Genomic DNA, 16,316 nt, shown 5'->3' on the forward strand with positions numbered 1-16,316 from the left:
ACTTTGCTGATGATCACTCTTTAAAAAATGAAATTTCAGTGGATAACTAAACTTTGAGAATGAGTGCACAGGTCTTTTGTTATTAGTTCTTTCACATGAAATAAATAGATAAGTAAATAAATAAATAAATAAATAACATCAAAAGACCTGAAAGAAACAAAATCTAGTAATAATTCTATATTTATCACAATTGATTTCGCACTATTATTTCTTACATATATGATATTCCTTTTCTTCGTTTTACATTATGTTACCCCCTGGACATAAATTCCTACAGTAAAAATAGGGTTGCTGGACACCTGTGTCTCTTTTCTTGTGAGTCTGTTGTTTTAATAGTAATTAACTCCTGTCCATGGGCAGTGAATAACATGACAGCTTGTGTCTTCATCCTACCACTATGGGCCTGATTCTTTCTCCGTTAAAGGATGTATTTCAGGCAGGGATTTCCAGCAAGGCTGAGATCCAGCAGTGGCCAAATCTTAGAGAGATAGTTCTGATGAGATATCCCCGGACTGGTTTCGTGTGTCTCTTTGTATCTGTGTCTTTTTTTCCTCTGCTCAGATTTTCTGCAGTAAAGGCTGAAAGAGCAAACTATAGTTTCACTGTTAAACTTGACTGCTGGAGAATTGAGTAATACTGTACTTATCAAGTCTGCTTATTCCTAAAGTCTCAACGTCCTCATTGTAACTGGTGAGCTGCACAGTACACCATCACAGTAACTAATCCAGGCTGAATTAACTTCACAAAAGTACAAGATTAAAGTGACTCCAGCATTTACTCTATGATATAATTTTATTCCATCTAAACGACCTTTATACTAAATTCTTTATCATATTGCATTAAATTCACATGTGATATTACAATATTCTTTTCTTGAGTGTACTCTATACTATGTATTATAGGCAGTCATATATTTTCAGAGGATATACACTGTAGTACATCTGAATAACTTGTGTTGCCTACTTTATTTGTCCTTCCTTCTTCCAATTATAATATACTAATTACAGCAACATATTCTTTTGCAATCTGTAGTGTTCAGAAAACTTCAAAGTGTATCATAACTAATAACATGCACTCACCAGGTGAGGCTGATCTGGACCATGAAACCCCACGGGGACATGCAGAGCCCTGAAAGCTACTACTGCACCAACTGTATCTCTTTGGGCAAGAGTTTATGTCAAATAAAAACCACATGACTGTTCCCAAAGACTAGAGTTACATTATCTAATACCTGTCAATATGGTACATAAACACAAGCCTTAAATTATAAGATTATTCCGTGAACAGCATCAAGGATTAAGAAATTCCATTTACATAATTTATCACCATTCTTCAACCGAGGAGAAATAGAGAATTGATAGCAAAATAATAAATAGGTTTTCATAGTCCAGCACTGGTACTGAAATTAAGATAGGATGTGGGCCTATTTTTTTGTTTAACCAAAACAATGGTTTTCCTATATGAATAATTGGATTTAGAGACCTTCAAATGCTGATCATCAGATCATCAGACAGCCTAATATACATTCTCTTTAAGACCGCTGAAGAGTAAAAAACCTGGAAGAGTCAACTGTAATTCAAGTGGCCATTACTGCCTCATTTGCTGTCATGAGATCTGGTACAGAATCCTGTGTTTAAAAAGGAAATGTCTGGGGGTACTGGTGACAGCCAGCTGAACATGAGCCATCAGTGTTCCCAGGTGGCCAAGAAGGCCAAGGGCATCCTGGCCTGTATCAGGAATAGCATGGCCAGAAGGAGCAGGGAGGTCATCCTTGCCCTGTGCTTGGCACTGGTGAGGTCACACCTTGAGTGCTGTGTGCAGTTTTGGCCCCTCAGTTTGGGGAGGATATTGGGATGCTGGAGCATGTCCAGAGGAGGCAACGAGGCTGGAGAGGGGTTGGGAACACAAACCCTGTGAGGAAAGACTGAGGGAGCTGGGGGTGTTTAGCCTGGAGAAAAGGAGACTCAGGGGTGACCTTATCACTCTCTACAACTCCCTGAAAGGTGGTTGTGGTCAGGTGGGGTTGGTCTCTTTCTCCAGGCAGCAGCTGATAGAACCAGAGGACAGAGTCTCAAGCTGCACCAAGGGAAGTTTAGGTTGAATGCTAGGAAAATGTTTTTTATGGAAATAGTGATAAAGTACTGGGAATGGTCTGTCCCAGGAGGTGGTGGAATCACCGCCTCGGATGTGTTTGAACAAAGACTGGATGTGGCCCTTGCTGCCATGGTTTAGTTGAGGTGTTAGGGCATGGGTTGGACTCTATGACTTTAAAGGTCTCTTCCACCCTAGTGATTCTGTGCGTCTGTGTTTCATTGTTGGCGAGTATGTAATTGTAAATAACCAATTAAACTTGATTTTGTAAGTACTGATCATTTGTAGCCACTGAAGTAAGAAATTGCTCAGATATCCTGAAATAGTAAGTCACTGCTACATAACTGAGTCACATGACCTCCCTTAAAGGTGCATGGTGTACATTGGCATCTTCTGACAATCCTTGCCTGTGGTTACAGAACAGCCACTCCTTCCTGTCACCTAGTAACTTTTTAATAGTCAACATCAGCTCAGAGTTTCTCAGCTAGAATCTGGCTTGTGGAATACAGTACTTTTAAAATTTCCATTTAGGCTAGAAATGCTAAACAGTGTAGTAGCCTGAACCAAAGACAACAACTTGTGGAAGAGTTGGAGCAAAAAAAAAAAAAAATTGTAGTAGCATATTCTGAACATAAAATGGATATAGCTGAAAGTAATATTACACCTGCAGGGAAATCAGGACAAGTCCTAGGAAAAATCTCTTGCCTGAACTTTCTAGCAAGAGATGTGCTTCTGAAAAGTGATCTGGATAAAGGAGGTTTGGAGGAGTATGTGCTTGGACTGACCTCTTTAGCAAAAGACCTGAGCAGATCTCTCAGCCAGCAGCTGGAGAATGCTACAGAAATTATTCAAGACATCTGCCACTTGCTGAGTGCTCTCCATGATAAAGACAAGGAATTGACTGGAAGTCCAGGCAAGTATGGAAAGACTTACCTGTAAGAAGACACACTGGGTATATTAGATGCTGAGTTCCGCTGTCTGACGATGCTGGGGGACTTAATTTTCATTTGTTAGTATTTCAGTACTTGGTAGTTTATTAGACCAAATTAATTCATATTCCCACAGTTGTATCACACGGGTTTTGAGTCCATTCCATGAGATTCAATATGAGACTCATAATTCTCATTATGCAACCAAAAAATTATTAAAGTAAAATCAACTAAACAGAATTGTTCAAAGTTTTATGTACTCTATACTTTAGTGGGATTATCTTGGCCAGACGCCAGATGCAGACCCAGTAACTTACTACCCCCTCTTCAGCAGAAAAAGGAAAGAAAATAAGATGGAAAAAAATCCTGAGTTAACATAGAGAAAATCACTTGAAATTACCATAATGGGCAAAGTAGACTTAATTTATGGAACAAATTAATTTAACTTATTGTCAATTTAAATATATTTGGATAGTGAGGAGCAAAGGCAAAACATTGAAACAAGACCTTTCCTCCACCCCTTCTTTTTTCCATGCTCAACTTCACTCCTTCACTCCCAATTCCTTACCTCCTCCAGGGCAATGGCAAATGAGGGCAGCAGTCTGTCCATAACGGTTCCCTCTACATTCCTTCCTGCCTGTTCTTTTCCATGCCCCACTGTGGGTCCTTCCCATGGTCTGCAGTTCCTGTCAGCAAAAACTGGCTTCTAAACAGACTGCAGTGCTTTCAGGGAATATCTACTTTCCTTGGCATTGGGTCCTCCTCAGGATGCACGATAACTGCTCCAGTCTAGTCTCCCATGGGCTGCAAGGAAAACTTTGCCCCATGTCTGCAGTACCTTCTCTTCTTCTCGGACTTTCTTTGCAGGGCTGGTTCTCACACTTTTTTCCTCAGTCCTCAATTTTCTACATATTAACAGCATTTATCAAAGAAGAAGAGAAAACTAAAATTTTTATCAAAGGTCTATCAGCATTAAACCTCAAAAGAAGAGCATCCAACAGCCAGGGGAGGTGATTCTCCCTCTCTACTCCACCCTTGTGAGCCCTCACCTGAAGTACTGCATAAAGGTCTGGAGTTTCCAGCCCAAGGATATGGACCTGTTGGAGTAGGTCCAGAGGAAGGCCATGAAGATGATCAGAGGGATCAGGGCATCTGTCCTTTAAAGGTTGAGAGAGTTCAGGTTGTTCAGGCTGAAGAAGAGAAGGCTCTGGGAATACCTTGTTGCATCCTCCTAATTTCTAAAAAAGAGGAAGAGTGATTTTTTTACATGGACGCTATCACATGCTGGAATAGGAGGGAACAGTTTAAACTAAAAGAGGAGAGATTTAGATTAGACGTTAGGAAGAAATTCTTTACGTAGAGAGTAATGAGACACAGGAAGAGGGAGAAGTAGGCAGAAAACTTCTGGATGCCCCATTCCTGAAAGTGTTCAAGGCCAGGCTGGAGGAGGCTTCGAGCAACCTGGTCTATTAGAAGGTGTCTCTGCCCATGACAGGGAGGAAGGTTGGAAAGAACCTTAAAGAACGTCTCATTCCAATCCAAACCATTCTATTCTTCTACAATGATTCTGTGATGCAAAGATAAAGAGATTACAGACAGAAATGTTTAGCTATGCTTGTGTCTTCTGAGTCTTAACCTACGGATTTATAAAGTCTATAATAATAACAAAACATTTGAGTTTTAAAAGCCTCCTTCTAGGCCCCAAGCAAGATAAATGTCCTGTTGGCCTTGTGGTTTATGCGATTTTTTGCAGTTCTTCTTTTGTCAGGTTTCTAAGAATCTTCCAATCTTCCAATTCTCTTCAAAAAAGCTGCTATTCCTCACCTGAAAAAAATCCCTTAAAACACTCAGCAAAGAGGTTTGGAGACAGTTGCATATAAACTACCTCTTTATTCTAAAGCTGTGTTATCAAACATCAGAAAAAACACAGAAAACAAAGTATTAGAAAGTAAATGGGGACTGGGAAAACCACAAAAGAAGATTTTTTCATTATTAACCTTGTAATTGAATGGAAAAAATGTCCTTCCATGTGACACAACTGGATAGTGTATGGTTACAAGGCCATACCTTTTCTTGCCCATATTAGAAAAGTCACATTTACTGCATGAGAAAATGACATTGTTTTGAATTACCCTCTTATCTTCATATTTGATTTTAGGGAAGTTTAAAGGGCTGTACAATTTGTTTGAGGATTTTTTGTTTTGTTTAGAAAATGAAAAATTCAGGGGGGAAATGCAAATTTTGACAGTTTTGCCTAAGCTTGACCTTTAACTCACGGTGAAACTGGGAAGTGGTATTTTACAACCCCTTCTGCAAACAAAGCTCTGTTATTTCCAATCCTTTTTTTTTTATGTCTCAGTCCTGTTAAACTGTCAAGAATTTCTTAATTACTGTAAAAGTGTCTGTGGAAAAACAGTAAAATAGTATTTCCTTTTTGAAACTACCAGTGTAAACAATACTTGAAAAATACATTTGCTTCCTTTTTCCTTTATTTTTTTTGCAAATATAGTCAAAGTCTAATAAGTCACTTGGAAACTGAGGAAGTATTAGAAAGGAATATTTTTAGACCAAGTTAAATAAGAAAAATCTATTCTGACCTGTATTTTTTGTAGGTTTAAATTAATCAGATGTAAATAGAGATGAGAGACCTATCTAGATCACATTGATATGTGATGGCATTCTTAATAAAATTATTTTCCAAGATTAAAACCTTGAGGTATTATTTACCTCATATGACATTATTAAAAAAGTGAATGTTAAGTCAAAGGCTTCCTGTAAGACTTGTATCAGCCCCTTCTGTTTTCCTGTGGAGAGCACACCATACTGTACCTTATGCCTATTGTCTTGTTTGTATTGACTTCTCAAGATTTAACATGCAAAACAAAATTATCCCAGGATCTCATACAGCACACAGTAATAAAATTTTCCAAGGTTTCCAATATATCTAACCAGTGAAGATACCTCTACAGTTATAGAGTCTGACAGCATAAGATGCAGGAAGAGCTCTAAGTAATACATTTTAAATCCTTGGAGAGAATATCTGGAATAATTTCTAAGAAAAGGTTCAAGATAAGAAAAATAAGGGATCAAAAATATATATAAATTAAAATCTTACATGAATGGCACATAGTGGTTGTGTGCTTTTTGTGCATTCTTCTTCACAAAGCGGTTTTAATTACATGCAAGGGCAACTTCACCATTCCTGTAACTGGATATTACATACTGCTGAACTTGTATTATATGTGAGCTGGTGGTTTTGTGTTGTCATCTCTTCTTCATAGCAAAATTCAGAGCTTCTAAGGTCTGCATTTAAAATTAGGTCCATGTATAACAGCCTTGCTGAGACCTATGCATTAGAATCTTACAGGATTCAATTTTAGGAAACATAATATTTCATTTTAAAGATCTTCCCAAATTGATTTGACCATATTTTATCAATAGCATGCTTTGGATTGATTGTCATTAAGAATTTAGCTAGTGTCTGATCATTAGAAAAGTGTTCATTAGAGTTGCCAGAGTAAAATTTTGACAAATATACACACAGTTGTTCTTAGACAAGTATAAAAATGTACTTGCCTATATTCAGTTCCTTAGAAATTGACTTCACCTGAATAGCAATATATGCAAAAACATTAAATGGAAGCCAGGAAATAGAGCATGCTTCATGTATTGAATAGTTCTATGGGATTATATGGAATTCAATAAATATGAGTATAATAGTTTTCACATTCTTGTCTAGCTTTCATAGCAAAAGGTAATTGGTTTTTTTGGTTGTTTTTTTTTTTTGCCTCAGAATACAATGGAATTATAGATTATCTGCAGAAAGTGAAGGACTATTTTATAAATACTATCTCACACCTTCAAGAGGCAGAAAATAAATTTTATGCTGCAAGCTGCAGACAAGACGGTGATTCTCAGAACCAAACTGGTGAAAATGCTTCTGGAAAAACAGATGTGCATTATTCGGATGGAGAAGCAACAGACTCTGTGCAAGCATCTTCCAGTTCCAGACAGCAATTCCAAAGAACTCCTTTTCTGAACAAGACAAAGTCAAAATGTCAATCAAACCCACAAAAGTGAAATTAAAACTGTGGGGACAATTGCATCCTTAGCTGCTCATGAACAAGATACCAGCAGAGAGTCTCCAATGAAAAAGGAAGATGGTGAACAACTACTGATTGTCTCTTTTATAGGGAAAAAAGAGTGCAGTGGAAAATTTCATGGAGGTAGCTCTGTTACTGAAAAGCCTCCAGACCTGGCTTTTCAGGATGCTCTTACAAGCAATGAGGAAGACATTCTGTCTGGGACATTGAAGGACATTTATGACAGAAGCACCACAAATTCTTTTGAACAGAGGAAAAAGGAAGTAGTCAGGGACAATTTAAAAGGGCTAGAAAGCAAAGACCACAAATTGACAGAGAAAATGGAAGACAGTAAAAAAAAGAGATTTTTAGAAATTACCTAAGTACCTTCACTTCTTCAGCACAAACTTATGATCTTCCTGATGTGAATCCTTCTGTGAGTGATTTAGAAGAAGAACAAAAATCTAGATATTGGATGAAGAAAGGACAAGCACATATTCTTCCTTTTTTTTAGGAACAGATGTACATAATTAATGCTTATTAACTTATAAACATGTGTGGGTGCAGAAACTCAATATACATGTACTGAACAGATGCTGGTTGTGCACATAACAGCAGTGTACAATTTGAATATGTGCAATGAAGATCTTTCCCTTTAGTCTAAAGTTACCCTAAGTTTCTATCTGCATAATTTTTTTATGCCAGAGAGGGACTGAGTCACAGCCAGTAAAGTCAATAATCCTCAAATTGTTGGAAACTATTACAAAAGGACCCCAATCATCAGTTTTACAGCAATTTGTAAGCTGTTCTGAAACAGGCTAAACATAAAATTTTTCATTATTTTCTCATTTATTCTTAAAAATATTTTTCTGAATTATCTTCTTATGCTTCATTATAGCACATCATTACATCGAAGTATTTAACTACAGAATGCTGCCCCACTCAAAACACAAATAATTTTTTTTAATAGATTTCTAGTCGACGGGAGTGGAAAAAAACCCTAGGAAATAGCTTGTTTTATTGAAGTCCCTGCAACTGTTTTGGAGAACCTGAAGTGTAATATACTCAATCACACTAGTTCCTTGGTGGTGGATGATTCTGAGGAGCTGCTCAGCAATGTCCTCAGTATCGAATGTTATGATTATGAAAAACTACTTTTCCCTATCAACATTGCAATCCCATTTACTTCATGCTTCAGAGTAAATTATCGGGAGATTATGGTGAAGGTGACCAATACCAACTTCCAGTCAAACTACTTAACTCCTATTTCTTTGCAAGGATACCAGTGAAACCGTAAGGTGAGTAACTCTCATCAAAGGATTGCAAAAGCAGAGTTTGAGCTTCCCAGTTAAGACTCTGGAGTTTTTCAAGTAAAGTTGTCATTATTAAATTATATTACCAACTATGTGTGGTTAAACAGAACTTTCTACTTTCTCAAGCACTAATTCTATTTGAAAACTAGTATTTACTAACATTCTTTTTTTACTTACAATGTAAAGCAAATGCTTGATCCCACAATACTAATGGTTTAGTAATGTTTCATGATTATTGTAAATAAGTGCAATGCATTGCATTGTTTGATAAAAGCAAAATTTAGGGGGAATTACTGTGCTTTTAGATCACAACAAAGTAACATAGTTACATGAGGATAAATAAGTACAAACTACATCAAATGAACACAGTTTTTAAATGCAGAAGTGTTGTATTGGACCAGATTCATCACCCAGCTTATAAATTTATTTCATTTCACCCCAATCATACACTGGAATATGAATAACATCACATGATGACTAGAGATCACCAGGTACTTGGGCATGCAGGTGGCAATAATAGTCAATTTATTTTAATTTCATACTTTGCTCTGTAGAGAACGTCACCTTCTCAAACTGTGAAACACAGCTTCCTTTCCCTCCAATACTCTAACCTCACATTCTCTTTAATCAGGAAAGCTTTGCAGAAGTAAAAATTTATTATCTGGGTGTTTTTTCTGTGTCGTCATGCTTAAAGGAAACATTTACTGTTCCAAAGGCAGGACTCTTACAAAAGCTGAACGTGGATTCTAGAATCTCTTTCTGTTACCATCCAGCAACATTCAGTTCTCTGGCACCTATGCAGTTAAAGGTGAGCTTGAAATATGTGGTACTTGTTCCATAAGCCTGTTATCTGATCAGCTCTGAAGTGAGTATGCTAATGATGTTAAAGTGCAATCTCTTCCAATATCAGAAGTCTACAAAAAGTGGTTGCAGCTTCACATCCTGTACATGCAGATTTCCTGTCAGCTTTGTTAAAACCACATGTCAGGGATATCTTTAGCTAAAAAAGATCTATCTACCCTATCTACCCTTGTTTGATATAGTTCAGAAAATATAGTCATTTTCAATAAAGATGTGTCAACTCAAAACTTTAATTGCTTGGCCTAGTGATCAAGTTAATGGAACCATTTCTCTCACCTGACTCATTTCTCTCACAATTTCTCTCCTTGGTGCCAGCAAGTGCAACAAAAGGTTTTTATTGTGTATTAGTCTTAGGCTGAGTAAAGTCTCAAATTCTGCTTCAGTTGTGTTTCTCCCTTTCCCCATCAAGATGTTAATTTGGAAGTATGGAGATATTAAAATTATGAAAAATACAATTAGAAAAATCTCAGAAATTTTTCAAAATCTGAGAAAGCTCATGAGTTTCAAAACTTGAACTCAAATCGGAAACAAAATAATATAAATATTTTAGGCAATAGAAGTTCCAGGTTTTGATGACTTTCAAGCATTATTCTGAGCTTTGTATAAAGTGCTGTTACTTGGGTAAGTTTGTTTTTGGGTTAAAGAGAGGAGTCTGATTCTTCTGTGATAGCCTAGCCAACTCCAAAAGATAAACTAATTTTGTAAAACCAATTTTTGGAAAAAAATCCAGGCATGTAATAAAAGAGTTTGGTTTTTTTGCAAGCTGATTATAAAATTTCTTTCTATATTTAGATTCAGCCAAGTGAGCCATCAATTTCAGCATTGAAAGCAAGACATGATATGTGCTCTAGGTGACCCAGCTTTGAGCAGGAGAGATGGACAAGATGATCTCTTAAATCCCTGTGAATTCTGTGAAACCTGGTTCCTCAGAAACACATGGTATTTTAAGAATTATTTTTAAAGGACAGGTTTCTGTCTGCTGCTTTGTCCAAGTAAATTCACTTAGACTGAGCAAGAAACCAAGGCAAAATATTGCCTGTTGTGAGTTGCACTATGAATTGAGGTGATCAGAGAGATAGTTATGCCATTTCTGTTAGCAGTCGAGAAAATTCCATGTAGTGGCTGCCACCATTCAAAGACTTGCTTATAGGGAAAAGAGATAAGAAGCCTCTGAAAGGTTTTCACCCTAAATTGCATATAATCTCTTCTGTCTGTCTTAGATTGAACATATAAATATGTATTTGGCCCTCTGAACATTTTGTACATAAACTGTTCCATTGAAAACTCCATGTACTCTAAAGAAAGGAAAAGAGAAGTCTCCAGACGCTCCAAGAGAAGTGTCTGCTTGTATACACCAAGGACATTGTCTGTAGCTGTATCAAATAAACGGATTTAGAAAACCTAAAAAAGCATCTATCCGTCTGCTGCCATTCATTTTGCTGTTACACATAGCTATCAATCCTGAATAACCAGAAAGCATATACTTTTAATTCCATTCACACAACACCCCTTTATTTTTCTTCTTCTTTATGTTATGTACACAACTCCTTTTCTGTTCCTTGATTTTCAACTTGTAGCATTGCCTTCACCACTTATTCTTGAAGCCAGCTATTAAAGGGCTAAGAAAGCTAGCTACAAAGATACACCTACTACTGAAGCAGGCTGAACTCAGATGTTTAATAAATAGGAATGATAAAGAACAACCAAGGAACAATCAAATGTTATATGATTGCCTTTACTTGACTCATGCTGATGAATTATTTTAGATGCCATGCATCTAAATACAGGATAATTTTTTAAAAAAAAAAATCTTTTATTATATGGGCTGCAGGGAATGGAGAGGACTTCAGGAAAGTCTACAGATTGATTTTTCATTCACAAAGACAACCAAGGCTGGAGCTCCAAATTAAAGAAGTGGATGAATTTGGTAACCACAGTTCACCTCATTACAAAGGAACAGCAGTGTTTTATAAAATTAGCAGAGAGATGATGCCAAAGAAATGGGAACAAACCTTACCATATAATGAATATCAACACCAGTCACCACTGTGCAAATTAGCATTAACATTGCCAAAGGTGCACTTCTCACTTGATAATATGTTGTCATTATAGTGCAAGAGTTCCATACTGCTAGAGTTTCACACCTCCTTGATCTTTCTGATAGGTAGCTCCTCTAGGCACTGACTCTTCCTTGTCCTCACAGCAGCCAACTGACTCCAATTCCCCTCAACCAACCAATCCACTCCTTTATAACACTCTTCTTATTGGCTGCAGCTGTGGCCTGTTAAAATCGGGCCTGTTCCTAATCCTTAATAATTAGCTCAGCTGCAACTCTTATAGCATACATTCTATACTTCCTTTATTTACTTATATTCTATCCCCCTACAATAATATTAGACATATTTCCCTTTCTGCCTTACCTTTCATTTATTAGAAAAAGGATCTTGGTTTGATTTTTGATTTACAGACAAACACAGAAGTCACTGATAGACTTCTGGTGCATCATCAATGTACAAACATTCTCAGAATTTCTCTTAGCTGTGGGGAAGGACCCATACCCAAATATAAGCATGGAAAAAATTCTAGCAGAAAATTTTCACCCAACTACTCTCCCCACCTGGAAGGGAGAAATTATTATGGCACTGTGAAATTATTACTGAAGTTTCAGGTGTATCATTCTTGTTTCATTGTCTTGGGAGCACAGAATTGCAAACTGCAGGATCATTAAATGGTTTGTGTAACCTGTCTTCCACCTATCACCTGATTATTCCAGTATTCCTGATTAGCCTCTGCAGTACAGTCATGTGGGCAATGATCTCCATCTCCGGTGAAAGCTCATGCCATATGAAATAATCTTTAATATTCCTGCAATGAAATCTCATTGTAAACTTTTCAAAGAGCCTATGTACCAGCACACTATGTTGGACAAAATGCTGCCACTAAACTACCACTCTCAAGTTTGCATACATTTTTATATCAAAATATTTACAGAAACACTTGGTCTAAATCTCTGGTGATAAATAGTAGCATGTTTCTCTTTTTGAATTTGTCTTTACACATTTCTCAATTTATTTTTTCCAGATGATAGTTAAAATAATCTGGAATGTCTGATTTTGGTTGTGACAAAGACAGATGGAGTCTTTTTAAGGTGACCATTCTGACTACTACATTTTCACTCATTTCTGTAAAATTCCCATCTAAATTTCTACTGTGAAGAAGGCAATAACAGTACAATCATAACCCATTTTCTATATGTATATGCCTTCATTATCCACTTACAAATATATTGCTGACAGTGGTCAAAATACTGTTTGTTTACTTTGTATGCAAACATTCATATCAGTTTTTACTTTAAACATATATTTCTACAGAATTAATCTCATTTTCACTAATGATTCATTTTATGGTGCTTTTCTTTCCTCAGCAACAGAAAACACCTGCTCCTCTAACGTATTTTGTTCAACACAAGTCAGATACAGTGCATTAGGTTTTGATGTCAAGTATGTGTGTGTATATTTACTGATTTCAAAGATTTTGTATTTATGTGACACAGTGGGCTAAGGAGGTAAAAGATTAATTTCTCCTTTTCTGTCTGTCCTGTTTAATATGCTACTAGAGTCTGGTCATGTCTGAGAGGTCCATTTGACAGAGCACATCAATGTTACTGGCTGGGAATGCTTTGCAAAAATAGATTGCTGTAATACATATAGACATTATGAAATTACTATTCTGCTGAAGTTTTATGTCTAATGACTGTCTAACAGCAGAATAGCATGTTATTCCCTGCTTCAGAAAGGCAGGTGCATGGCTAATTGAAGGGCCTTCCAGACTAGAAAACTGCTTTGACTGCTAAGAGTATTTTACTTAATCTGTCAACCAGAACAGCAGGACCACATGCCAGTGCAGCTGAACCATGGGTGAATTTAGCACTTCACCACAGACACTTAATCTTTAAAGGCAATTTACTGGTTTAAATCTAATGCATTGTATATTATTACACTATTTTTAGACAATAATGATTTTCAATTCTTATAATTTTTACTACTATTTTAACATTAAGTAGCATGAAGTGGTTCCGATTAAAGTCAATGCATGGGTAATTGAGTTCATCTACAATAACTTTGAAAATCTAACACAGACCTTTGAGGTGGTAAATTTTCATTAATGGATGAAAAAAGTTTAAGTACAAATGCATCATTAGACAAAGCAAAAGCTGAGTCTTGGAAGAAAAGCAACGCCCCCTTCTGGAAGAGCTTTATATTCCCTTTACTCTGAAAGATTTTAGTCATGTCATTCTATCTTCACACTGGGGCGTGTGCAATGACAGAATTGCTGTAGAATCATGCAAAACGAGGCAGATTCAGATCACAGAATCATGGAATAACTTGGGTTGGAAGGGTCCTTTATAGGTGTCCCAGTCCAAGCTCCAAGGTCTCCAGAGCAGTACAGCACAGGATGGTTTTGCACTGCCATGCAGTGCGTAATGTGTGCATCCTGTGGATGCACAGTCATCCTCCCAGGATGACTGTGTACGGACCTGATGTGTACATCACAGCCTGTGTACAGGCTGTTTAATTCACAATAGATAATGCTTATGAATATATTGACCTTATGGCTGTGCAGGTCAGTACGTTTGAGACACTCCAAATATTGAACAATATTTAAAGCCTGTGTTATAGAAGTGATTAAGATAAGCTCCATAATGCTCAGTATATCAGAAAGAAAACAATAACTTTTCCAGTCCGAGTTTCATGTTCTTAATTCCCAAATGAAAAACAGAAGATCAGTGAATAAACCTCAGGCAAATTTGCTTGGGAGAGCTGTGAATAAACAGCCAGGTAATACAAGTGAATGTGCATGACAAAAGTAACATGGGCATTGAAAGAGGATAATTTCATTTTCAAACAAAAAAATCTGAATTTCACTTCATACAAACTAGTCTCTCTTTGTGCTCAGTGCTTATGTAAGTAATTTCTTGTTCTATATGCAGTAGGAAACAACACTAAAGCCCAGAAGACTTTCATCTTTCTCAGCCATAGGTAAAACAGGACAAAGTATTTTTTCTTTCTCTCCAATGTTTAGAGAAGAAAGAGGAACAACTCTCTACTTTCTCATGGAACTTAGCTTTTGAATTCTGATGATTTTTCATGATGATTTATTAAAAGATGAACTATGTAAAATGAATAACTATAGCTACAAATACAGTGTGGTTACCTGACCTCACAACTATTGCATAACTAGAAATTGTTCTTTTCCTTGAAAGGAAGGCAAAGCTAATGCAGTATTCAAAATTAGAATCTGTCACATCTAGGAAGGTTCTATACAGATTTTCTATACAGCCAGTTTATATATATCACTTATGGCACAATGCTATTAATCAAATATTTGTAAAGTTGCATGAAGGATGAACTTTTTATAAGAGATAATAAACACCCACTTGATAGATGAAAATTTTGTTAATTTCTTTATTTTAATAGCTATATACTGTTTTATACCTGTTGACGGTGTTGTTTTTAATAATGACAAAAATATTCTATGTAAGTAGAAAAAATTTAAAATGCTTAGAGTTGAACCCCCAAGATTTTACTTCAATCCACTCCCAAATCATATGACTCACCTCTCCCTCATCATCGTTTCTCTTTCCTCAACACATTTTCTTTAAAAGCATGAAAAATTGATCCACCATCCACGAAGAACAAAAAGAATTTTTTCTGATTCATCAGGTAAGAAAACAACCATTAAATTAATATCAATATAAAAAAGACCTATGCTTGCTATTTTTTTTTTTTTAATTCCAGGGCTTGTTTCAGCTGTTACTGACACTTGAAAATGCCATATTCAGAAAGGAAACAGTTAATATGTTAAGAGATAGTCAAAGGAAAAGAGATCTGTTTACCAGGAAATGCAACAGCTCTTGTTGTGGTGGGATGCTTGAACAGCATATAGTTTTGTGTATAAGGAAATCCAGTTTGTACTGGAAAGCTCCAGTATAATTGATGAATCAGTTGCAGTAAATACTGAAACAATTTTATTTTATTGCTAACTTTCCCCATTCAGTTATTAAAATTATAGATCATTGCTGAATCTGCTCTTGACTAAATTCAACTTGTACTGCGGAGCAGTTACCAAAAATGGCATTGGAAATGATATGAGATGATGTTTCCACCAAAGTATAAAAGACTCCCTATTTAGCTGGAGAGTTTAGCTACCGAGCCTCCAGCTTTAAAAAGCTTTTCAAAAAAAAGGAAGATTTATTCTTACTTCACTAATTTTTGCCCTTCAGAGGCCCTTTGGGACAAGTTGCTGTTCTGGCTTGCACAAGAGCTTGCAGAAGATAATACATCATTGTTTGCTTTATGTTTACCTGTTCTACAGTGTGCTTTAGCTTGTTAGGCTGAAATGCCCTGATAATTTAACACACCAGATGTATGAGCTGCTTTGCTGCTGGAAAAAGACCCTTCCAAAGTCAACTGATAAACAGCAGCTCTTGTCTCGATATTTGCAGAAGAGTAGCAGAAGTGATCTTTTAGAAGAACTTCATTTAAAGTCGCAAAATAAGGTGTTCACCTGAGAGAATCACTGGCAACTCACAGTCCAATTTATCTTCTTTCTTGTTAAGTGTATGAATATTTCCATGATACTTCTGGATGAACAAATGACAGGGATATCAGTCAGGAGAAGACTATTTGTTACTTTACAACCTCTTTAATAAGCAAAGTATAATAGCCACGTCCTTGCTTGATAAAAGTGAACATTTCTTATATGGAAAAGTCAGATATTGAAAATATAGGTATAAATAATTACAAGACTGATCTGCATAGATTTCTGAGGGCTTTAACTGTTTGCCCATGCCATACACAGTCAACACAATATTTCTACATATCTTAAAGGTTAGAAATTATTCATTATATCAAAGTCATATGAATCATTCTATAATATATGTATTGCTGTATGTCCAGTTTTAATGACTACCAAAATCTTCAGATTATAGCCTAATGTACAGAGGTAACTTCTTCTTACTTTCAGATTTGTTAATTAAT

At 36.3% G+C, this 16,316-nt stretch overlaps 1 protein-coding gene across 1 annotated transcript; it reads left to right on the forward strand.

Annotated features, from left to right (window-relative positions):
* The first annotated feature begins 2,727 nt into the window (after positions 1 to 2,727).
* DTHD1 (death domain containing 1) lies at positions 2,728 to 15,847 on the forward strand. The gene is given in 11 exon segments (XM_031055583.1): positions 2,728 to 3,004; positions 6,814 to 7,066; positions 7,068 to 7,480; positions 7,483 to 7,582; positions 8,067 to 8,400; positions 9,047 to 9,223; positions 10,069 to 10,127; positions 11,097 to 11,352; positions 14,942 to 14,999; positions 15,560 to 15,644; positions 15,646 to 15,847. Coding segments are annotated over 11 exon segments (2,214 nt in total).
* Positions 15,848 to 16,316: the final 469 nt, after the last annotated feature.

Source organism: Geospiza fortis, unplaced genomic scaffold (assembly GCF_000277835.1).
Source record: "Geospiza fortis unplaced genomic scaffold, GeoFor_1.0 scaffold40, whole genome shotgun sequence".
NCBI lineage: Eukaryota > Metazoa > Chordata > Aves > Passeriformes > Thraupidae > Geospiza > Geospiza fortis.